General features: G+C 36.2%; 1 protein-coding gene across 3 annotated transcripts in view; it reads right to left on the reverse strand.

The window, feature by feature from the left end:
• Positions 1-24,298, reverse strand: part of ARHGAP21 (Rho GTPase activating protein 21) — a 133,750-nt gene that overhangs the window by 7,165 nt on the left and 102,287 nt on the right. For all 3 annotated transcript variants that reach the window (XR_007728885.1, XM_050804850.1, XM_050804851.1), the window contains 15 exons: positions 16,799-16,957; positions 16,553-16,655; positions 13,301-13,337; positions 10,966-11,091; positions 9,672-9,956; positions 6,995-7,059; positions 6,495-6,631; positions 5,789-5,931; positions 4,952-5,107; positions 4,783-4,861; positions 4,176-4,249; positions 4,009-4,098; positions 900-1,025; positions 678-719; positions 256-361 (listed from right to left, as the gene is read on the reverse strand). Coding sequence is in view for 2 of the 3 variants with exons in the window: in XM_050804850.1 (XP_050660807.1) it covers positions 256-361; positions 678-719; positions 900-1,025; positions 4,009-4,098; positions 4,176-4,249; positions 4,783-4,861; positions 4,952-5,107; positions 5,789-5,931; positions 6,495-6,631; positions 6,995-7,059; positions 9,672-9,956; positions 10,966-11,091; positions 13,301-13,337; positions 16,553-16,655; positions 16,799-16,957 (1,728 nt within the window). In the remaining variant the exon portion in view is untranslated. The remainder of the gene's footprint in view (positions 1-255; positions 362-677; positions 720-899; positions 1,026-4,008; positions 4,099-4,175; positions 4,250-4,782; positions 4,862-4,951; positions 5,108-5,788; positions 5,932-6,494; positions 6,632-6,994; positions 7,060-9,671; positions 9,957-10,965; positions 11,092-13,300; positions 13,338-16,552; positions 16,656-16,798; positions 16,958-24,298) is intronic.

Raw genomic sequence — 24,298 nt, forward strand, 5'->3', positions numbered from 1 at the left:
TTTGCATGCTCATTTCCCTCATAGTTCCATTCTGACAAACATTACATTACAACTGCATGCACTGCCAATGGCATTAGAGTCACTGGAAGATAATTCAGATCAATCGGAAAAGGAAGATTAAGGTTTTTTATTAGTAGAAAGGAAGAGAAAAAGAAAAAAATCATAAGTAACAATTCACTATGATTGATTTGCTCTTTCATATTGTAAGAATGTAGCTTTCAGCCTAGAGGTCAAGACTGCCCAGGCAAGAGTTACCTGATACATCTCCTGGGGAGACTCCTGTCCTTCCAATGTTGGTGAGTAAATGATCTATGTTTGGCACTGGCTGGGAGTCTACTGTGCTTTCCTCCTGCACTGTTGTCTATGGTTAATAAACAAAGATCTCTTCATCATCTCTTCAAAGATACTTTCTTTAAAATTTAAACAACATTTAGTAAAAGATACATTCCTAAGTAAAGCACCTGTGCTTAATGTTTTTACACTGTTTATGCATAATTATCTGCAAAATAAGCACTGTACTGGTATATTCATTAGATCAGAAACTGAGCTAGAGACCTGCTTCCGGGGCGCAAAGCGGACAATAGCATACAAAGCAGGAAGTTGACATTGTTGGCGCGCCAGGATCTTGTGTCCCAAATGAAACTAACTGAGTACAAATGCTGACGGACAATACTTACAAGAGGCTCATCAGCACCTTCTTCTGTGAAAAACCAGTCATGCTAAAATTTAAAAAAGGTAAGAAGAGAAATTAAACAAGCCTTTAAATATATTGAGATCTTGGAGGATAGTATAGAAAAAGGGTAATTTTCTTAGGGAAAAATATTACAACCAACCTCTCTGACCACATAGTGGCTGCCCGTGAAAATGAATTTTCTTGTAGGGATGAAGCATGAACTTACGTGCTGGATGAGCGTTTCTACGATCTTGTACTGGTCAGGCATGTGGGTGACCATGTGGGTCATGTTGTCTTCTGATGTTCGAACAAGGGTTGGACCAAACACTATTGCTAGGTTCCTTGGTTCCATCTGAATGGGAAATACCAGAATTTTTCTTAAAGAAGTAGGCTGAAATTCCCATTGTAGGATTTTTGGTGAAAAAGAATATAAACAGAAAAATGGCTTTGATGTAGATTTAAAAAATGCTTTCTAGCAAGGTATTTTTTTTTTTTTTTTTTGAGACAGGGTCTCACTGTCACCCAGGCTGCAGTGCAGCGGCATGATCATAGCTGACTGCACTCTCGACCTCTTGGGCTCAAGTGATCCTCTTGCCTCAGCCTCCTGAGTAGCTAGGACTATAGGTATGTACCACCATGCCTGGCTAAGTTTTTTAAATTTTTTTTTGTAAAGATAGAATCTTATAATGTTGCCAAGGCAGGTCTTGAAATCCTGGCCTTAGCTTCCCAAAGTGCTATGATTCCATGTGTCAGCCACCACAAGTGGCCTAGTTAGGATTTTCAAAGCAAATGTGTACAAAATGTTTCTTCTGCATTAATGATAATGTGCATTGCATAATTAGCATTCATTTTTTTTCCAAGAAGTCTTTGATTGAAAAAACTGATTTGGTTCAAAACGAGGGTTACCAAAACTGGACTAACTGATAAAAATGTTAAAATCAAAGGAAAAAAAGCTTGCAGAAGATTACAGGCACACCTGTAGTCCCAGCACTTTGGGGGACCGAGTCAGGTGGATTGCTTGAGCCCAGGAGTTCAAGACCTCATCTCTACTAAAAATAGCCAGGCGTGATGGTGTGTGCCTGTAGTCCCAGCTACTCTGAGGCTAAGGTGGAAGGAGGTAGAGGTTGCAGCTTGGGCGACAAAGTGTGACCCTGTCTGAAGAAAAAAGGAAAAAAAAAACAAAACAAAATTCCCCTTGAGAAATGAAAGTGGAAGAAATATGAAAGGTTACAGATTTTCCCTCTAGTACATCAAAATCACTAATGTGTAAACACCCAATGGTTGGAAATAGTACTTCTGACCCATTTTTACCTGAAACCAATCTTCTGAAGCTCTTTGGTTAGGTTTGCTTTGCTCTGAATGCCTCACTCTTTTGTATACTTCTCTGTTTATGCATTAATTTCTATAGACGGTATTCCTTGTTTAATTATCAGACTGTCAGAGGTATGGATCTTTTGCTTTCCTTCATTAAATCTTACAATGTCTGATATATTTTGAATTCAGTATTTGATTAAAATAACTTTAATCAACCCTAATAACATATCAGGGGGCTAAAAATCACCACCGAACTCAAAAAGCCAAACTGGAAAAAAGGGAAAAGCAATTGCTGCACACCTAACATGTTAACTAGTGTAGCACATACCTAACGACACCATCACTGCAGAGGAATAAGAGGAAATTGTGTTGAAATCAGGATTTTTCTAGAGAGTTGGCTTGGTAGAAAGAAACTATGTGTGGGAAAGGTGTACTTAAAACTGGGCACGCAGAAATGTTTCTGGTCTCCCTCTTAGAATATGTACTCATCCTACTCTTCTATCTGTGCTGGTGTTGGTGGCTCAAAAAACACAAGTCTACCACCTCAAATGCCTTATGTAAAATTTTTACTAGATTCTTGACTATGATTTATGTTTTTAGACTAATGATAACATGCATTAATATTTATATGTATACACAGTAATATTTTATCTGGGTAAACAGTTTCAGCTGGTTCCTACATAAAACGGATAAAATAGTGTACAGTTTATTCATAAATTTAAAAATTCTATTTTTCTTTAATATTCCATAAAATACCATACCCTTCTTCAAGATTCAGTGTAATTATATTAAAGACACAAAAAATTCTGCAGTAAAAACCTATGCTAAAGATTAATTCAGTACTTTCTAAACTAACTAGACCAACACTCTTTTCTCTGTACTGATGAATGATATAATAGATTTCAGGAAACACTGACATTAATTGGAGACTACTTCAGATACAATTATATTGAAAACTCTTTGGCTCCTACAGTATGAATTTCTGGAAACAGTCTAGGCTTTCATTTCCTTTTTTTTTTTTCTCCCTAACCATTTTGTAGCCCTATCACTACGGAGGAAATTGAGCATCTAAAGGAAGTAAGCTTCTTGATTTGCAGGTAATAGAGGTTGACACTCTTCTCATATCAATCCTTACTACAACTTCCAGAACATGCACAACGACTAAACTGATCCATCTAAATCACTCAGAAAAGAGTGTCAGCAATATTCCTGAGCTTGTGGTATTCTTTCATTTTCTTCTCCAGAAATTAAAATGACTGTTTCAGTACTTTAAGAAGTAAAGCCCTTGAGTTAGAAAATCATCATTTTACAATCTCTGATGATATAATGGATTTAGGCAATAATCATCAAAAAACTAAGTTAAGACTACAACCTGTCAACCAAAATACCATGTGTAGACCTTGTGTGGATATTGACTTAAGCAAATAACCCTACAAAGACAGTTTTACAATCAAGAAAAACTGAATGGGGTTGGGCATAGTGGCTCATGCCTATAATCCCAGCACTTTGGGAGGCAGGTGGATTGCTTGAGCCCAGAAGTTTGAGACCAGCCTGGGCAACATGGTGAGACCTTGTCTCTAACATAACTTTTAAAAAAAGAAGAACTGAGTATTAGACAATATAAAGAATATATTTTGTGGTGTTAAAAAGGATGAAAATGACTTATCTGTTACTGTCTGTTTTCACTGTATTCTATTTGGCCTTTTGACTGTTGTAGCGTATGCATATCTTACCTCTTCAAAATACTGATATACAGCTGAAAAATCAGAGCAGTAAAATTTCTGACTTTTTCATTTTTCTTACTGAATAACCATACAAGAAATCTTTAAAAATATCCTTTTAAAATGGTGACAACTGGTATTTTGGGATCTTTTGCTTTTAAAAACAATTTTAAGAAGAACTTACCCAGTTTGATGTTGAATTTATAAACCTTTTATTGACTATTTGGCATGAAGTAATGAAGCATATCTTTTAAACTAAAGCCACTAAAAGTACATTTCTCAAATAAGCCTTTAACATACCTTATTTTTTTCTGAATTTTCTGCCACTGTCTTCAGATGAGCTGAAAGGAACTTAAGTGTTTCATAATGATGTTCAGGCAAATCGTGAATCTGAAACACATTATTTTCACGATGGATTTAGAGGCTGAATTTTAGTTGTATCCCCCAAAATATAAAATAATACCTACTAGTCTTTTTAATGTTTTCAGACGATCTAGAGGATCTTCTTTACGATTGGCTTCAATAAAATCAGCATATTTATCTGATGACAAGAACAATAAAACAAATTTATTTTAAATTGCTTAGGTGAATTGTAATCTAGTTTCCCTTTAAGGATTAATTTTAAACCACAACATAAGAAAGATTTCTACATAGTCTTTGAAATGTAAATCTCTAAAATGTAAGTTCCCTGCAGGAACCATCCTATATTTACACAGCCTGTCCATTCTTCCCCCACCCTCCAACAACATCTAGTAAAGTGTCTTACATGGCATTTAAATACTTGGCTTGACTGAAAAAACATTTTTCTACTCATTGTACCTTATTACGTCAGAAGCCATTTGAATGGTAACAATAATATTAATTTGGCTGCAAATATGTATGAACAAGATAATACATATGTTAATCAACCTAAACAACTTTTATGTTTTTAATATATGAGGGAGAACTCAACAAAGCCTCCTGTTTCCTTTGACCAAGACATTTTGTCCTGGTTCAATGGAATATTCTATGGTTTTCCAACTGTAACTTGAACCATTTCATCTGATTATCTATCTTTCATGGGAGTTAACTCACCATTTGTGAAGAGAGGCTCAGGGAGTTTTCTGAAGAAGGATTTTAGTAAACTGCTTATCACATTCAAATCTCGCCATTTCTAGGTGTACAAAATAGAAATACAGTATTTTCATATCCAATACCACCAAAGGGAAAAAAAAGGATCAGTTATTCAAATAAGCAAACTTACATCATCTTGTATATCAATATCAGCCATTCCCTTGTTGAGTTCTTCTTGCATACTTGAGATGGCTGCATTATTTCCAGGAACTCTATAAATACCTGTATATTCAAGACCTCTTTCTTCAACTAATTTGCAACATATGTCAACTATTAATGGAATATACTGAAAAACAAGAAATAAACATTTTATTTAATGCAGCACAAATGTTTAGTAGTTGTATATCACAGCTAAAATGCCCCTTTCGTCCAAAAGGAAACATAAATTGCTGTTATGTAATATAAAGAATAGAGACATTACAGATCTGGGAATAGAAAAAACCTGCAAGAGATATTTGAGACAGTAAGAAGAGAAATAGACTGAGAGAAAGAGGGACCCCCAGAGAGATAACATTCTAAAAAATAAGAACAGGTAAGGAGAATGTGGAAACCGTTCAGCTGAATAAAGAGACAGTCAAGAAAAGAAGGAGGTGAGAGTAACATCAATTCATGATATGAATCCTAGCATAAATATATACACACACATTTGCATGTATTATATTTTCTTAATTAGGTCCTTGTTCTCATCCTTGTTTTAAGATGCTAAAAGCAGAAACAGACATGATTTGAAGATGAATTGTTACCGACCATTTCAGACACATTCCTAATGGTTGAATATTCAATTTCAGAGTCAATACATTAGAAAAAAAGCATTACAGGTCAGAAATACTTAGGGAAACTAAAGTCTGCTACGAAGAAGAAAATAGATTGACAGTCTCTGTTGTCTGAAAGGCTGTATACTCAGATCCCATTATAATCACAACCGAATTAATGACTTTAGGAAATCCGGTGGGCTGGTGTCTCCTACCCGATTAGTATGAGCTGGTGGGCAGTCATCTAGTCGGACGCCGAACGTTCCTGTAGCAGTTGGCTTTTTCTCAAATGTCTTTCTCATGATACTTGGAATGCCTTTTCTCCATGTGCCTTTGTCTTTTGGGGGACTGGTATCATCTTTTGATTGCCAGTCAAAATAAAACAACATAATAAAACGGAAATGAGTGTTTAAATCATGACTTTAAAAACATTTTATCAATGTTTACATAAATCCAAGTCCTGTAATATAAATAATACATCCTATATTTAACAAAAATATGTTCTCTTCCATATAACTTATACTTCTTCATTCTTTTATAATGTGTGCTATAATTTTCTTTAAAACAGCAAAAAAATAAATAAAATCAGTGTGTCATCTTTATAGTGAGACTTCAACAAAGGGAAAAATAATAGTTTTATTTCATAAATGATAGGACCTGAATCCTCCGAGTCATTTAAATTTGTAATGTCTCTGATTTAAGTATTGTTTGTATTTTCCTTCACTTTCTCTTTATAATGAAGCTGGTGTCTTGGGCCTCACAAAGGGAAAGGCCCAATGAGCCCAGACCAGGCCTACTGTGAATTTTGAGCTAGTTGACATGCGGCCTGGTCAGTAGAAATGGTACAGAAAACATAAATGTACCTCTCCGATGCCAATTTTAAATCATCTTATTTACTTGTTAGAAAGCTAACATCAATACCTTTACTGAGAAGTTTCCTTTCCGACTCTTCCTTCGGAGAGTGTGGGCTTTGAGTCTTTGGCTCTGATTTAGCACCAAGCAAAGTTTGCCTGATGCTGAGACTCTGGCGAGGTGTTTTTGGCAACTGCTCTGCTTTGCTGTTGAAGGAAATGACATTTGTTAACTATTACAGTCATCCTCCTCTATCTGTGGTTTCAGTTACCTGTGGTGAGCCATGGTCTGAAAATATTAACTGGAAACTTCTTGGAATAAACAATTCATAAGCTTTCAATTTTGTACAGTCCTGCCCAGAATAAGAATCATCCCTTCATCCAGAGTAGCCACACTGTATACGCTACCCGCCCGTTACTATATGGGAAAAAATACAGTGTAGAGAGGATTTGGTACTATCTGCAGTTTCAAGCATCCACTTGGGGTCTTGGAATGTATCCTTGCAAATAAGGGGGATGACTGTACTGATTTTATATCCAAATTAACTGCAGGCAAGGTGGGATTCTCACCTCATCAGACTGTTATATTCTTTTATTCTTCGACTAATTAGATCCCTGTTAGTGACTCCAGTGTCCTACAGAATAAATAAAGTAAAATTAGAAAATCAATTCTAAATATCAATAAGTAAGTGATGATCCCTACTCTTTTGAGGCTTTGTATTGTACTGCTTTGCTTGTTTAACAAAAACATTACTATCATCTGTTCTCAGTGGAGCTGTTTCAAAGCTTCTATTCAACATCACCATGTGACAAATGTTTCAAGTGCCTCCCAACATTGCCAAAGGGTTTTGTTTCTTTTCTGTATCCATGCAATACCTAGGATAGTACCAGCAAGTAACAAGTTTTCAATACTTATTGAACTGATCTGTCCATTTAAAAATAAATGACTACGAAGCAGTCAGTGTTTTCTCTAATACCAGAAAGAATCATCAGTGTTTAAAAAATATACATGTAAGTGATTTTTCTTCAAAAAGAAAAAGAAATAATATAGGTGGATAAAAGATGGAAACACACTGCCAGAATGTGTTAGTGACTAATTTGTAAGGACAGTGAAACCAAGGATCAACTAGTATCAAAAGTGGCAGTTACATTACCAGAAAAGAAAAAAAGAGAAAAGCTTAAAATTTGCTTGATTTTTTTTTTAACCTCTGTGAGTTAACTTGTATAAAATGCTATAAGGTAAACCCAGAGTTGACCATAACGTGATCCTTTTATTCCTATTCATTCCAATTATACATTGATATTGAGTGGGGTTGTCAATTTTTTTTAACTTGCCTCGTTTTGATTGATACAGTTTACAAAGAATACAGTCTTTAAATACAGGAGTAAGTTATCTTGAATTTAAATAGACCATTCCAACTTATCAGCTAAGAGATCATATGATTAAGATCTAGAATAAGACTGCCTGGATTTAAATCCTACCCCGATGCTTAAGTCGCTGTGTGACCTTAGGGAAATGATTTAGCCTCTCTTTGCCGCAGTTTCCTTATTTGTAGAATGGTGGTGATGATAATAGGACACATTCATATGGTTGCTGAGATTAATGCATGTAAAATGTTTAAAATAGTATGTGCCATATGCTATGTGCTCAGTGAATTACTGTTTTCTCATCTATGAAACTGGGGAAAATACTTGTGTACCTGTGTCTTAAGATTAGATGGTGATGATAATAGCTCACACCGAGTAAATGTTTATTACCTGGCAGGCATTCTTCATATGCATTACCTCATTCAGTCATCCAAACGGCTACCATGTGTCACAGAACAAGTCATCTGAAGGAGTTTCAACAATGACAGTCTACTGCCCGAGAGAGTGCCTGACACATAGTAGGTGCCTGTTACACAGAACTCCTCTGAACTATTACTTAAAGCTGAAATCCACATCTAAGTTCTTATTCTCCCTGTTTATTTTGCAAAAATTCAGGTCTGATGCTCTCTGTATAGCGGGTAGTTGTACAACATAGGTTGCACTGATAAAGATCTGGTGTTACTTTTTAACCACAAACAAGGCAGAGTGTGAACTACCAAAGGAAAAAAGCACACTTTTCCTATGGTACACGTTTTAGTACTTTGAATTGGATATAATGGAAATGACTAAATTAGAACATAATCTGCATAAATTTACATTTAATGTAGGCATTCCTGAGTACTATAAGAGAACTCTGTGCCCCTTTTTTGGTTATAATAAATGGGCATGAAAAGTGAAAACACAGTGAAGAAAAAACTGTGTTAATGATAAGAAAATACTTCAGCAAATGCTGACTTAATCATTGCTAAATTTGCTTGATAAAGTTTATAGTTATATGTACTTTAAAAACCATCTTTCCTGTTGAAATTCCTACTGTAAAAATATCTTGATGATCATAATTCTCAAATCCCTAAACACTTCTGCATGAAAAAGAAAAGCTGGGCTAGGCGCAGTGGCTCACACTTGTAATCCCAGCACTTTGGGAGGCCGAGGTGGGCAGATCACGAGGTCAGGAGATAGAGACCATCTTGGCTAACATGGTGAAACCCCATCACTACTAAAAACACAAAAAATTAGCCGGGCGTGGTGGCGGGCACCTGTCGTCCAAGCTACTCAGGAAGCTGAGGCAGGTGAATGGCCTGAACCCGGGACAGGGGGCTTGCAGTGAGCTGAGATCACGCCACCGCACTCCAGCCTGGGCAACAGAGGAAGACTCCGTCTCAAAAAAAAAAAAAAAAGCTGACTTATTTTTGAAAATGCAAGTTTTCTTAGAAACTAATTATTGTATGACAGTAGGCTATATCATATTCTTGACTGTATAATTCTATTAACAAAAATCATCAGTATCACTCTGCATTTATATGGTTATTTATACTGGTAAGTATGTTTACTGTAACTTAAGCACTACAACGATCCTGTCTTTGAAAGATGGAAATGGATCTGGAATAACTTGGTCACAAACGACCAGGACTAGGAATGTAGTTCACTGCTTCTCGGTATGCAGAATATATAAATAACCTATGTTTCTAGTTCAGTGATGGTGATTTTCCAATATGTGAAAATAATATAAAATAGGTATGTCTGAGTTTTCCATCAACTGTTTTACATGAAAATAGCACATTATAATTTTTTATAAAAATGATGTATCATATTCCTTAGATCTTTGTAAGAAAGTGTTGTGAAAGGGTCACATTTCTCCAGCATTCCTTTGAACACCCACCTCTTCGTTTAGGTTGCTGCTGTCCTGGATCGTCTTGATCCAAGCTAACATATCGTCTCTGTCTTCCGCCTGAAACAGGCATTCGCAGTCGGATGTGGTGAGTCGAAACACATTTTTCCTCTTGGTCTCACTGTAAGAGATGTCTATCAAGCAAGCATTAACACTGATGGGCTGCTCTTCCTCAGACGGAGTCGTCTGCTCTCTTTTATCTTTGTACAGGTAAAGTGAATGACCCCGAAGTACAACGTACATCTGTTTCCACGGCCGAATACTTCCACCAACTCGCTAGAAAACATGCGACATTGCATGAATAGTCAGTATTTGGCTAAATCTTTGTGACAGGATAAGCCCATTAAGCAACACCCTTCCTCTGCGCTTATACATAACTAGTGTAGCAGGTGGCAGATTTAGCTCAGTACCTATTTGTGAGGAGAGGAAGATAAAAATTGTGGACCGTAAACCGAGTTAGGCAGTGTATGCATATCAAAGTCAAGGACAGTGAAATCCCAACTTTAGTTGGGAAGGCAAAATGAACAAAGCAAATCAAAGAAAACAAATGTAGCAAAATACATCAAAAACAGTAACGGAACAGAAAATTTAAAAATCAGTCCAAAAAACCTTTTGAGTGAAAGACTTACGACTTAGAGCACACAAATGACAGAAACTGCAGAAGTTCTCAAACAATTGTATACTTAACTAATTAACAGAGTTCATCAACTTAATATGGCTTAGTAACTCTATCCACATCCAAAGTGAGTTTTCTGACAGCATTAAAATATTCTTATATATAAGCTGTCCAAATATTATAGAACATTTTTGCGGCAAGGTTTTTTTCTATTGAAATCTACTGGATGCATATATTGATATTTTTATGCTTGTTTAATTCTTAAAATACAATGAAACAAACTTATAAAGGTAACTTAAACTGAGAAAAGAGATATAAAAATTTAAAACTGAACTGCCACTTCCTAAAGGACAATGGGAATAACCCATTGCTAATAAACTAATAAGAAGGGCAGAGTTCCTTCTTAAATACTTTGGTTTCTTTTTTACATTGCCAAAACGTAAGACAATATGCATGTTGACTACATGCAGCTAACACACAGGACAAAAAGTACTAAATTAAAGCAATAATTAGAATTTTTTTAAGGAATACTTTTTTAATGTAGAAAAATATAAATTTTTTTTTCACTCTTTAATCTGGGTATCATGCCATTTTATGTATACAGGTTTTATGGTTTATTTGTCAGGGTCTGCATTTCTGACAGTCAGGGTGGCTTAGAAAACACACTACCTTGCCCTTATCGGTGACAAGAGGCCGGAAATGGAGCCACCCTTCCTTGGCAGCATCACTGAAGACCTCTGAGGAAGAATCTTTTCTGGACCCAGAGTCTTCCGATGACTTTTGGCTGTCTGTGATCTATAGAAAGGACCAAGAAAACAAGGGAAAACAGCATTTTCCTTTATAAATATTTGCACATTGAAACTGCTTTGTGGAAAACTCTTATTTAATGTTTCAAGTGAAGGGCTATTTTTGAAAAATCCTAACTTTGTATTTTTAAAAATTTCTAGTCTCATTTAAAAAATGTGAATTGACTATCATTTTTTAACCATTAAAAATAACAAATGGTATAATTTTCCTGTTCTCATCAGTTCACATTTTAGTGAAAAATGAGAAAATGATCGTTTTGTGATTTATGTCATTTGAAGAATGAAAACAGCAAGATGCAATAACGAATGGCTGAGAAACAGCTAGAAACTGGTGATGCTGTGGCAGGGCTTCTCTGAAGAAATAATATTTTGTTGAAATCTGAAGGAAAAATAAGGAGCCAGCCATAAAAGGTCAGAGGGAAGAGAAGTTTGGTGAGAATGTATAGCTAATGACTGTATATCATCATTATCACTTAAAATGTTCACTGATTAATGTGATCAACAAACAGCTAATTCTAGATCATTAAGGGTCTTTTAGGCCATGGTAGGAAGTGTGAAAGAAGCATTAAGTGACAAATCAGGGGAGTAACTTAACACCCAGTTCAAAGCTCACTCTGAGTACTCTGTTGAGAGTGGATTCTAAAGGGACAAGCATGAAAAGAGCTGCGACTACAGGAATCCAGGTGAGAGATGATGTCAGCTTGCATTTAAGTAGCATAGGTGAAGACAGGAAGATTCAGGGTAGTCTGGAATTGATATGGGGGAGAGTGAAAAAGAAGAAACATGGCTAGTTCTGAGATATTTGGCTTCATCAAGAAGATGAATGGAAGTGAACTTGCTGAGATGGGGAAAACTTAAGGGATAATGAGGTCTGGGGGTAATGGGTCTAATCATCACGTAAACCTTGAGTTGCTGATTAAACATCCAAGTGACGGCAGCTGACATGAGCTGCAGTTCAGGAAGGAGGTCAAGGATAGCCACGTAAACTTTGGGAAACCTCTGCATAAGATCACTGAGGAAATCAGGGTAGATAAAGAAGGGTCAGAACAACTCTGGGCATTCCAATATTTAGATATTAGGTGGAGCAGAGGGGATGGAGAAGTAGCCTTTCAGTTAGAAAGAAGAACAGGAAAGTGTGGCAAGATGGAAGCCAGCAGAAGAAAGTGTTTCAGGAAGGGAGCTGGAAATTGCATTGAATACCAGCAAGAGTTCAAGTTAAAAACCGACGTTAACCATTAGTTTCGGAACCTGAATGTCAGTGTTGTTCTGATGTGTGTGAGCTGAGAAGAAGTAGAAACTATAGTTTTTTTCAAGGGGTTCTGCTGTGAAAAGGAGTAACGAATAAAGCGGGATGTGGATTCCAGGAAGGTTTCTATTTTAATGTAGGAAATAGAACATGGGTGCATACAACAGTGAACAAGTCACTGGAAAAATGATGACTGCGCAGAAGGGGACTGAGAAACTTAGAGGCAAGAGAATCCAAAGAAGTGTGGGGGTGCACAGTAATATTTATGGTAAGAATAAGGAAGGCAGCAAGTGTGGGTATAAAGGCTGGGGATGGTGGCTCACGCCCGTAATCCCAGCACTTTGGGAGGCCAAGGCGGGCGGATCACCTGAGGTCAGGAGTTTGAGCCTATCAACATGGCAAAACCCCATCTCTACTAAAAATGCAAAAATTAGCCAGGCGTGGCAGGCGCCTGTAATCTCAGCTACTTGGGAAGCTGAGGCAGGAGAATCGCTTGAACCCGGGAAGTGGAGGTTGAGAAAGGCAGGAAACTGATATTTTTGGAGATGGTAAATAAGGAAATTCCTGTCTAATAGTTTCTATGTTTTCAGGGAAGTACGAGGGGAGGGAGAAGAGAGAGAACAGGGGTGGAGTGAGGGGTGTTAGGGGAAGCCACGAAATAATTTCCAGGATAGAAAAACATACAACAAAATACAAAAAGGACTGCTGGGCAGTTAGATTTCTGGCCTTGAACTGATAAAGTCAGAAAAATCAGCACAACGTGCATCAAGTATTACGTACTTGAATATGTATAGAAATTAGAAGAGAACATTTTATACATGATATTTTCCAAATGTACTCAATACTTACAGAATAAAAGATTACAATATTTAAATATTAAATGTCTACTGGGTAAAAGAAGTACTTCTCTATGAAGAGAGAAACTAAGGTAAGGAGAAACTCTAATACTAACCTTGATTCCCTTCAGACTAGATACGTGCTTAAAGGACCTGTTGGGAAAAAAATACATAAATATTTTCAATAAGTGCAAAAAAAACTTAAAGATATAAGAATAATTTTATTACCATTAATCTTTCAATAATAATCTGACATTTCATCATTAATACGTTAAATGTCCCCTATTCAATGGAAGTGAAAAAAAAAAGCTAATTTTATAAAAAACTTTCCACTCAGTAATTAAAACTTTCTTAATTGATCTGGTAAGTTAAAATTGTTTCTGCTTAAAGTGTGGGATTTTCTATTTTTTTTTTTTAATCAAAGACAAAGCTACACAGGCTGAACACTGGGTTTTATGTTATTAGTTAACCATAGCTGCAATGCTATATTAAGAATTTCCATGATGTTAATTATGATCAGTAAGCAGTTGCCAGCAGCAGCCATCTTCAGAGAGATGTTTCCTGTCATCTCCACTCATCCTGCTGGTGGATACCCTGAACTGGAAATGTGGCAGGGAGGGCGCAGTTAGGGACAGTCCCGGCCCTTTACTCTTCTACTCCAACCACATTCTGACTGCTTTCAAAAAGGAGGACAACTGTTGCCACTGAAAAGGCTCAGTGCTTCAGGAGACAGGTTCATGTTAAAGTAATCGAAAATAATTTAACTTTTATTAAGGGACAATAAAACTTTTTAAAACTCAAAATTCATTTAAGAAACTTAGAGTTTCTTGAAGATGTTACTAGAGGTGTCACTGTTCTCTCCTCTCAGAAACGCCCCCACCACGCCACAAACAACAATGTAATAAGAAACAGATATGCAAACTCAATCTTCAACCATATCAGAAGACACTGTAACTCTGAACTACCCTATACAAACAAAAAAAGGTGGCTAACTGCAGTGAAGTAAACAATGGATACAGGAAGAAAGAAGAGGGCACTGTTACTTGCAGATCTCAAAACTGCAGTACATTGATTTCTGAAAGATTGAAACCAACCATCCATTGTTTGGAACAATGGAAAATAGCGTGCTGAAGCTGGCGACAGGAGCCTCGTTTGTTACCACGGAGTATCAGAGGAGAATGAGGAAACATACAGTCCTGCCATCACTGCAGGAAAGAGTGTGTAGCTGGGGTAGGCTGCGGTAGACTCTGAAATAACGGCAGTTTTTGATATCTTATAATGAGGAAGAAATAAAAGCTAAAATAGCTCACAAATCCAACCCTGTATCTTTAGGAAAATTCCTGCTAGCCTGGAAGCAAGCCCTGCTAGCCACACACAAACCTCCCTGAAATAGCTGGTCCAGAAAGAACTAATTTTATTGGAATATAAAGAATAACCAAATGGAACCCTCAGAGGACTGTATGCAAAAATAAAAAAGACAAATAGCTCTTTAACACAAGGTTCAATATCATAGATGTCAGTATTCCCCAAGTTAATTTATAAATTAATCATTGTATCAATGAAAATGTACATAAGAATTCAAGAACTACAAAATCTGAATTTAAGGTTCAAATACTAAAATAAAAATAGCCAGGAGAATTCTGAAAAAACATAAAATAATGATGGATAATAGTCTTACCAGATAAGAAAGACACCATAAAACTACCATAATTAATAGAACCTGTTATACATTAATATACAGATAAATCAACTGAATAGAGCCCCAAAATAAAATTAAATACATATGACTTAGTATATAATAAAGATAATGTACTGGTGGGAAAAGGATGACATTCAACAGGTGCTTTTGGGACAACAGAGATATTAGAAAATGTAAAGTCTCTTTATCTCACTAATTAGAATAAATTAATTCCAGGTGAGTCAAAGTTGTGAGTTTACAAAAAAAAAAATAAGTAAACATAACTTTTGTTATAATTCTGGAGTAGAGACAGAATTTTTCGATACGACTCAAAATTCAAAGGCCACAAAAATATTTCCTAAATTTAGCCACAGAAAAAATTTCAAATATTTTTGCATGGTTTAAAAAAAATGAAAAATATTGAATTAGGAAAGACTTGCAACACATCACAGAAAAATGTTAGCTTCCTTTATATAAAAAGGATGCAGAAGTCAGAAGAATCCATAGAAAATAGTCAAAAAATATAAAAAATCAGTTCACAGAAAAATATATCTTAAATATATGAAATGGTGTTCAACTGGTAAGAAAGCGTCAAATTAAAACTGCAAAATGCTATTATGATAATTAAAAAGATATGTATCAAAGTCTAAACAATACACTGTGTTAGAATATAACAGCAGAGGCTTTTGTATATTGCTGGTGGGAATGTGGTTCGGTATAATTTTTATGGAGAGCTATTAACAATATATATTAAAATTAAAAATATGGCCAGGCATGGTGGCTCATGCCTGTAATCCCAGCACTGTGGGAGGCCGAGGTGGGTCGATCACCTGAGGTCAGGAGTTCCAGACCAGCCTGACCAACATGGTGAAACCCTGTCTCTACTAAAAATACAAACTTAGCCGGGCGTGGTGGTGCATGTCTATAATCCCAGCTACTTAGGAAGCTGACGCAGGAGAATTGCTTGAACCCGGGAGGTGGAGGCTGCAGTGAGTCGAGATCGTGCCATGGCACTCCAGCCTGGGCAACAAGAGCAAAACTATCTCAAAAATAAATAAATTTTTAAAATAAATAAAAATATACCTTTGATGTAAGAATCCTATTTTCAATTGTATTTATTCACACATGTGCTAACTGCACTATGTACAAATATAGTCAATAAAGTATTTGTGATAGCATAAGATTTGATCACTATAAATGTCTATTAATACAGAGTATTGGTTAAGTATATCATGGTATAAACTACTCAATGGAAAATTAAAAAATCATGAAACAGCATGAGCCAGGACTATATGCATTTAATGATCTCTAAGATCAGTGTCTATATCATGTGTCATTTGTTTGTAAAAATAATTAGAATACAATACACATATATGCATATTTAGGTAGTGTACATATGATTTTATGTACAGAATAGCTCTAGAATTACACAAAACAGTAACATATTATGTCTGAATAGTACTGAATGGCTGCAGTTTTTAGGGTGAGAGTATTTAACATTTTTCTACCATGTTTGTGTGTTATTGATTTTTAAAATTCAATTTAATGTTACCATTAACAACTTTATTTGCATTTCTAATGTCAAAGTTAGAAAACATAAGACTATCATTCAATTCTGAACTTATATGTCCAGGTCATGCTGAATACCCATCCACATGCAAATATTTAAAATAATACACCTGAGACTTACAATTTTGCATCTTCTCTGTAATCATCCAGACCCTCATCATATGATTTTGATCTTTCTGTCTTTGAGTTGGGCTGAGCATCCAGGCTAGGAGGGCCAACAGATTCTGTAATTAATTAAAATTCAGTATTTAGACATTCACAAGTGGTTCCCAGATTCTTTTAATGGTGGAAAGATCAGTTTATCATACTGTTCTAAGCGGAAAACAGAGCATGAGATATCGTTTACAAAACCACCCTTTAGACGTACCGTGGTCATGTGAGAGCTGACGGCGAATTATGGGAGCTGAAGTTGTGAGGCTGGGAGGAACTGTTGCTATGGAGGGGACCTGAGAGGTAGAGGCTGATATAACAGCAGAAGCAGGGATATGTGCAATATCATGATCAATGCTAGGGCTAGTTGGTTCATCTGTAAGAAAAAAGGAAAATCAGAATGTTCAATGACCTAATTGTTATTAATAAAACTCATAGTCAGTAACATTATTAAGGGGGTCAGATAAAGATTTTAACACTTCACCACCAAAGCACATCATTAAATGACCTATTCAGTCTGCTAAAAATTGATTTACAGTTATTACTCTAGTAATTCTAAATAATTCTGAGAATACGGTATAAGAAATTAAATGAGCTGCTCTGCCAACCAATTAATGCCTTCACTAACTAATTGTCAAGGTACTAAAGTTTATAGGTACCTCGAACCTAAACCTATCAAACCAGAGCAATAATCATATACCACCCAAAAGAATTACTTTTCAAATTTTAAATGTATCACAGATTATCACTTCAGGAAATTAAGCAAGGTGATTGGTTGAGGCTCAGTTTTCAAAGCATTAATTCCTAAAACCGTATCTCCTCCCTCATCCCCACACAAGTGTATCTCAATTTCTGTAGAAAGACAAAGTCCAGTCTCTAGCTTACAAAATAAGTTTCCAGAGACATTTGTACAAAATTCTTACTCTTATAAAAACATCAATGATTTAAATTCTAATTGAGGCCAAGAAATGTAATTCAATAGGATGCTGGAACTATAATCCTTAAAATTAAATGCCCCAGAATAAAACCTGTTAAAGAATGTACTACAATGATAAACCAGGGTTTTGATGCCTTGATTTAAAAGGTCCAGCTATGTTAATTTTGACTAAATTCTAAGAATGCTGTACCATATTATCAGGATTTTACTCAAAAAGACCGATAATGTTACAAAAATATAACATTTCCATCTTATGGCCAAAATCAGTAAATTCTAACTAAGTTTAGCTTATTTTCTATTTTTACAACTTTCTTTAAAAGCAGCTCTTTACATTTTAGCAAGAGAAGACATTTTGGAAATTTCTCTATGCACCACTTTTTACTAAGTAAATGACAGTTTACTATCATGTCAGTAAGAATACAGTAATTCTTTTTCCAAAATCAAGAAGATAACTGAAGTTTTAAAAATTCAATGAGGATAACAATTTAATTTCACTAAAACTTGTATTTAAAACTGATTTTGATATTTAAATTAGCACATGTAATAAAGTTTCTTTAAACAATACATGATATAAAGCAGGCTGGTTTTATAGAGTCTGCTGATCCATAACTCTGTTATAGATTAATGAATACTGATGTGAATAGGAATATACTGTATTCTTCAAAAAGTATCTGACTCATGCAGAATTAATAAATCTTTATACTGGGATAAATATTTGAGGAGAATGATTCTATGCCTTGCAAAAGTAATGAACATGAAATTCAAATTGTACATGGATTAAGCATTATTGCAAAGCATTAAATACAATTTTCAAATTTTGTGTCCCTGGATTTCCTGATGGTATTCATTCAATCCCTTCCGACTTACTATATTTTGGAGAAAATTTCTGAAACACACTGGATTAAAATAATCAGTTTTAGATATGTCTGCAAAAATAGGTGGGAGGATAGATACTCACCTGTTCTAAAGTTGGACTGAATGGAGAAGGCGTGGGAGAAGAGACTAACATTGGGCTTACTCATTTCAGTATTGTTGCATTCTTTATAATAAATGCCTTTTACTGGTATGTTAAAAGGAGAAAAGGAAAAGCTAAACATACTTTTAAAGTAAACACAATTATATTACCTCACATTTACAGACTATACTAATCCCATTCTTTATTCCCTTTGAAAATATAAAAACTTTTCTACCGGTTTAAAAATACTGTGTTAGGAATAATCCAAATTCAAAAACTCTATAATTTTCACATACAGTTTAATTATTACCAATATGCAGATTACATAAAAACAATTTCAATTTATCTTATTTTCCAATGTAGAAAAATAGACATTAGTTGACCAAAGGGAAAACAAAAATTTATCATCTCATATACAAACATATTCAAAAGCATCATGATGTCACACTCTCAAACGACTTCTAAATTTTTAAATAAAATATTCTGTTAGATGAAAACCAATCATCTTTATCCTAGGCATACCACATACTACATTAAGACATTAATGCATTCAAAACGTCTTTATGAACTACTGGGGTTACAGATTTGTTATTAAGTGGCATAAACATTCGTGTTAAACTAAATTACATAATCAAAGAACTGACTTAAGAAATGAAGTCTTGGCCGGGTGCGGTGGCTCACACCTGTAATCTCAGCCCTTTGGGAGGCCAAGACGGGTGGATCACCTGAGGTCAGGAGTTCCAGACCAGCCTGGCCGACATGGCAAAACCCTGTCTCTACTAAAAATACAAAAATTAGCCGGGCATGGTGGTGCATGCCTGTAGTCCCAGCTACTTGGGAAGCTGAGGCAGGAGAATCACTTGAACCTGGGAGGCGGAGTTGCAGTGAGCTGAGATCATGCTACTGAACTCCAGCCTGGACGACAGAGCAGGACTCTGTCTCAAAAACAAAAAAAAAAACAACAAAAAAACCTGAGGTCTTCATTTACTTTCTTCACTAAAAGACCCAGAGCTCTTTTTAATAAAAAGAATGGTAAAGAATACGTAAGTTGCTACACATCAAAATTCAATATGGTTACTGTTTCTTAACATGTAAAAAAATACAGGCCTATATATCCCAAAATTTTGCTTTGGAAAACAATGTTTTCCAAAAGTAAATAATCCTCACAGATAATATCTACTCCATTATTCATTTAGATTTTTTCCAAATGGAAAATATTTCAAATTATGTTTCTATTGATAATATTCATATCTGAATAGGAAACTTTCACTGTTTATTGCTTATCAATATTTTAGAAAAAACATCTTAAAGATTTCATATTGTGAAACTTCATGCATAACTGTTACATAATCATTTTTCAGATATCAAAGCATGAAAGAAGAGAAGTCCTTCTATATGAAGAGCTCTTATAAGTAAGAACCACCAAAATCACAGCGGAAAGAACAAAACACATGAAAACACAACTCATGGAAGAAATACAAAAGCCTCATAAAAATGTAAAAAATACTTGTAAAAACCTATTACTGAACTGATCAAATAAAAGCAAGATGAAACAGTGATTTATAACTGTCTTTTCATCTCATAAACTGACAAGTATTTTCACTTTAAGATGTTCTCATCCTACTTGATCCTCTTCGTATTCTTCAAGATAACTACAGAGAGTGTATCTATGCCTGTCTATCCCAGAGATTCAACAGGATTTCACAGGAGTGGCTGGCCCTCCTGTGGGTGGGCATGATCTAGGCCTATCCCTCTCAATCCACAGAGATTGGCCAACGGGTGAGAACCACGCAGTCAGGGCCCCTGATATTAATAGTATCTCCAGGATTCAATACATGGGCAGTGAGAAAACTATGGGCTTTCTCTTCTTTTCCTTGAATAGCAACTGTAGAAATCAGTAAACTGTTGAGTTGTCACCAATGGCCACCTTTTCTACTATGTGGAGAAAAATTATCTGAGAATGAAGAAAGCAAAACAAAAAAAGACTCACAGTGGTGGCTCATGCCTGTAATCCCAGCACTTTGGGAGGCCAAGACGGGAGGATCACTTGAGGTCAGGAGTTCGAGACCAGCGTGGCCAACATGGTGAAGCTCCATCTCTACTAAAAATACAAAAATTAGCCAGGCATGGTGGCGCACGCTGGTAATTCCAGCTGCTCAGGAGGCTGAGGCAAGAGAAACGCTTGAACCTGGGAGGTGGAGGCTTAATGAACTGAGATTGTGCCACTGCACTCCAACCTGGGCAACAGAGTGAGACTCCATGTCAAAAAAGAAAAGGGAAAAAAAAACCTCACTCTTGATGTCATCACTTGGGTATTTAGATCCAGCCATGCATGGAACCGGGTCTACCACAGAAGTTCTTCTCTGTGAGCTAACATTACTTCTTGGCATGAGCTAATTTGAAATAATTGCCCTGTTCCTGTAACCAAGAGAATTATGATGAACATAAATGTGGAGGGCAATGCGTTTCTACCACCCTAACAAATGTGCATGTCTTCTCAGAACACCCAGTGTCCACTGGTACAGGTTAGGGCACAGAGCAAAAAAAAAGTCCCTTCTAAGATGAGCTGAGTTATGAGGAATGTTTCTCACAGCTTATCATAATTACAAAGAAGCATATAATTAATGTACTTTATATTTTATAATTATAGTTGACAAGAGTTTTATGTAACTCGGTGAAATTATCAGAATTTTCAGCATAGACCATGGCAGAATAATCAGTTCCCTGACATAATTCTGCTATTTTATTTCACCTCTGCTACGAAGTAGTATTCCTACCCTCTCCCCAAATTACAGCATAATAATTTAAGGAATATTAACACTATTACTTATTTTAATGACAGAGTAAACTGTATATTGCAAAGACAGGGATAAATTTGTATAAGTTGAAAGAAATGGCAACTAACCTGAAATTATATATGCGGTTCCAAAATAGCAACAGCATGTATATATCTTTTTTACTAAAATATGGAAATTGAATAAACTGTTTCTGTTCCAACTCCTACCAGAAGGGACATACCTCAAGCAAAATACACTTAAAACCTTGATTTTTCCTCATCCTTAGGGAAAAGGAGAGGAAATACAGCTAATGGATCCTGTGTCTTAAAAATAAATTCAGGCCGGGTGCAGTGGCTCACGCCTGTAATCCCAGCACTTTGGGAGGCCCAGGCGGGTGGATCACAAGGTCAGGAGATCGGGACCACCCTGGCTAACACAGTGAAACCCCGTCTCTACTAAAAATACAAAAAATTAGCCAGGCGTGGTGGCGGGCGCCTGTAGTCCCAGCTACTTGTGAGGCTGAGGTAGGAGAATGGCGTGAAGCCGGGAGGTAGAGCTTGCAGTGAGCCGAGATCACACCGCTGCACTCCAGCCTGGGCAACAGAACGAGACTCTGTTTCAAAAATAAATAAATAAATTAATTAATTAATTAATTCAGATGTGACAAATATCCTTTCTTTTTACTTGCCTTCTGAGATATACACTCAATTTAAATCAAAGGAGGTGAAAGGCTAAAGTTAAATGATCTTATTAACAGTCAAGCATAAGCTCCTTCTTTCAAGTAACAATGTATTAATCTTTGGTAATGCCACTTTTTTGGTATTTTTTTTTTAAATCAGAGTTAAGCCCAATGAAATAAAGACATCCTAAAAAATTGAACTCCTTAGGCAAGTTTAAATTAGTCCCATTAATACCAATTACTGAACATCAGGTAAAAGAGCTGATAAAAATGGCATGCTGGAGCTGGAACTCCATTTACATTACATTTAAAAGGCCTGAAGAAAGAATGTTTAAAAATGATGCTAATATATTCACATGGCCTTCTCATCTTTGACCCAGCAACAGACCTTGAGTAGGCTCACTAAACATTTTTCACTAATTATAAATAAAATTTTTGAAGCAATAAGTCTTGTTTTATATGAACTGGTAAGGGGTACCCATCACCTAGTTCAAATAGTCCCAATTTTTACAATAATTAAGCTCATTATCATAACTGGAATTCAGTTTTCTAATTAAGACCAAGTTTCTTTAATGGTCAGTTCTGTGAACATGGATTTAAATTAACATTTGGCTTTTTGAAAGTCATTTGGAGATCTGGCTATCTTAATAACCAAAAGGTCAATGCTATATCTCCCTATTAGATAGAAATGATTTTACAGTGGTTAGGAAGGGGAGTATTTTGAATAAATTCCCTATTCATGTTTGCCATAGCAAGATGGCAGTCAGTGCTGACGATGAGGGAGTGGAGTTATAAATCCAAGAGGAACTACTGTGAAGTAGGTATTTGAAAGGGAGGTGACAAAATCAGAGCAAAAGCAGGGATATGTGTGATATGGGCAGCTCGTCTACAAGAAAGCAGGCACCAGTGAGCAGAGCAATGGCTCTAAATCTACAAAGGGCAAGTGCAAGGATCACATCTAGATTTGCCACGGTTAACAGGTTACAATTACTTGGCTGAGGTTTTGCAGTCCCATAGATCAAAGATAACTAAACCTTTAAGATCTGGGGGTGAGGGTGTGTGTCCATGGGCCCATGCACAAGCATGTGTGTATGAAAAATGATCCAGCTTGCCAGCTGACATGCTGCAACAATTTCAACAAATTCAACATTTACTTAGAAATTTAATAAATATCAGGTCACCAATTTCACTAATCTATCTTTTATTCTCAATTCTAGTACACAGAAATGCAGTGAGAGAGTAGAAATGTGGATGACTGAGTAGGGAAGTCAAGAGACCTGGTGTGTTTCACTTTGCAAAAGCCACTTAACTTTTTTGGATATTACATTCACCACCTATAAAACAAAGAAGTTGGACTTGGATGGTGAGAAGGGCCAATTCTAGTTCAAATGGCCAATAGTTACAAATCCACTAAAGGGGCAGAATTACCTATTTAATTTATGTAAACATATAAAATATTTTTAGGTTTTTATAAACCAGGCATTTGTTAGAGGGCTTCTGAGATTTGGGTCTATTTTCAACATTAAAGGAACTAGGTGAAAAGGCTCCAAAGTCTATTTTAGTGAAACAATTTCAGTTTGTAAGAGCTAGGTTTTGGGAGGGCACAGTGGCTCATGCCTGTAATCCCAGCACTTTGGGAGGCTGAGGCAGGTGGATCACCTGAGATCAGGAGTTCGACACCAGCTTGGTCAACATGGTGAAACCCCGTTTCTACTAAAAATACAAAAATTAGCTGGGTGTGGTGGCACACGCCTGTAATCCCAGCTACTTGGGAGACTGAGGTGGGGGAATCGCTTCAACGTGGAAGGCAGAGGTTGCAGTGAGCCAAGATCATGCCACTGTACTCCAGGCTGGGTGACAGAGTGAGACTCCATCTCAAAAAAAAAAAAAGAGCTAGGTTTAAAAAAACATATTTCCCTAAATAAATAAGCATAGCAATCTATAAAGTGTGCTACAAAGAAATTTAAAGTGTTTCAGAATAAAAGCTAATGTGGCCGAGTGTGGTAGCTCATGCCTGTAATCCCAGCACTTTGGGAGGCTGAGGCGGGCGGACCACCTGAGGTCAGGAGTTTGAGACCAACCTGGCTAACATGGTGAAACCCCGTTTCTACTAAAAATAAAAAAAATTAGCTGGGCATAGTGGCGCGTGCCTGTAATCCCAGCTACTTGGGAGGCTGAGGCAGGAGAATCACTTGAACCCGGGAGGCGGAGCTTGCAGTGAGCCGAGAGCATGTCATTGTACTCCAGTTCAGGCAATGAAAGTGAAATTCCATCTCAAAAACAAACAAACAAAAAACTAATGGTACTACCAAAGAAAAGATAAAAGAGCATATAAAATTATTTACTGGTGGAACATTTTTGTTAACCAA

Source organism: Macaca thibetana, chromosome 9 (assembly GCF_024542745.1).
Source record: "Macaca thibetana thibetana isolate TM-01 chromosome 9, ASM2454274v1, whole genome shotgun sequence".
Classification (NCBI taxonomy): Eukaryota; Metazoa; Chordata; class Mammalia; order Primates; family Cercopithecidae; genus Macaca; species Macaca thibetana.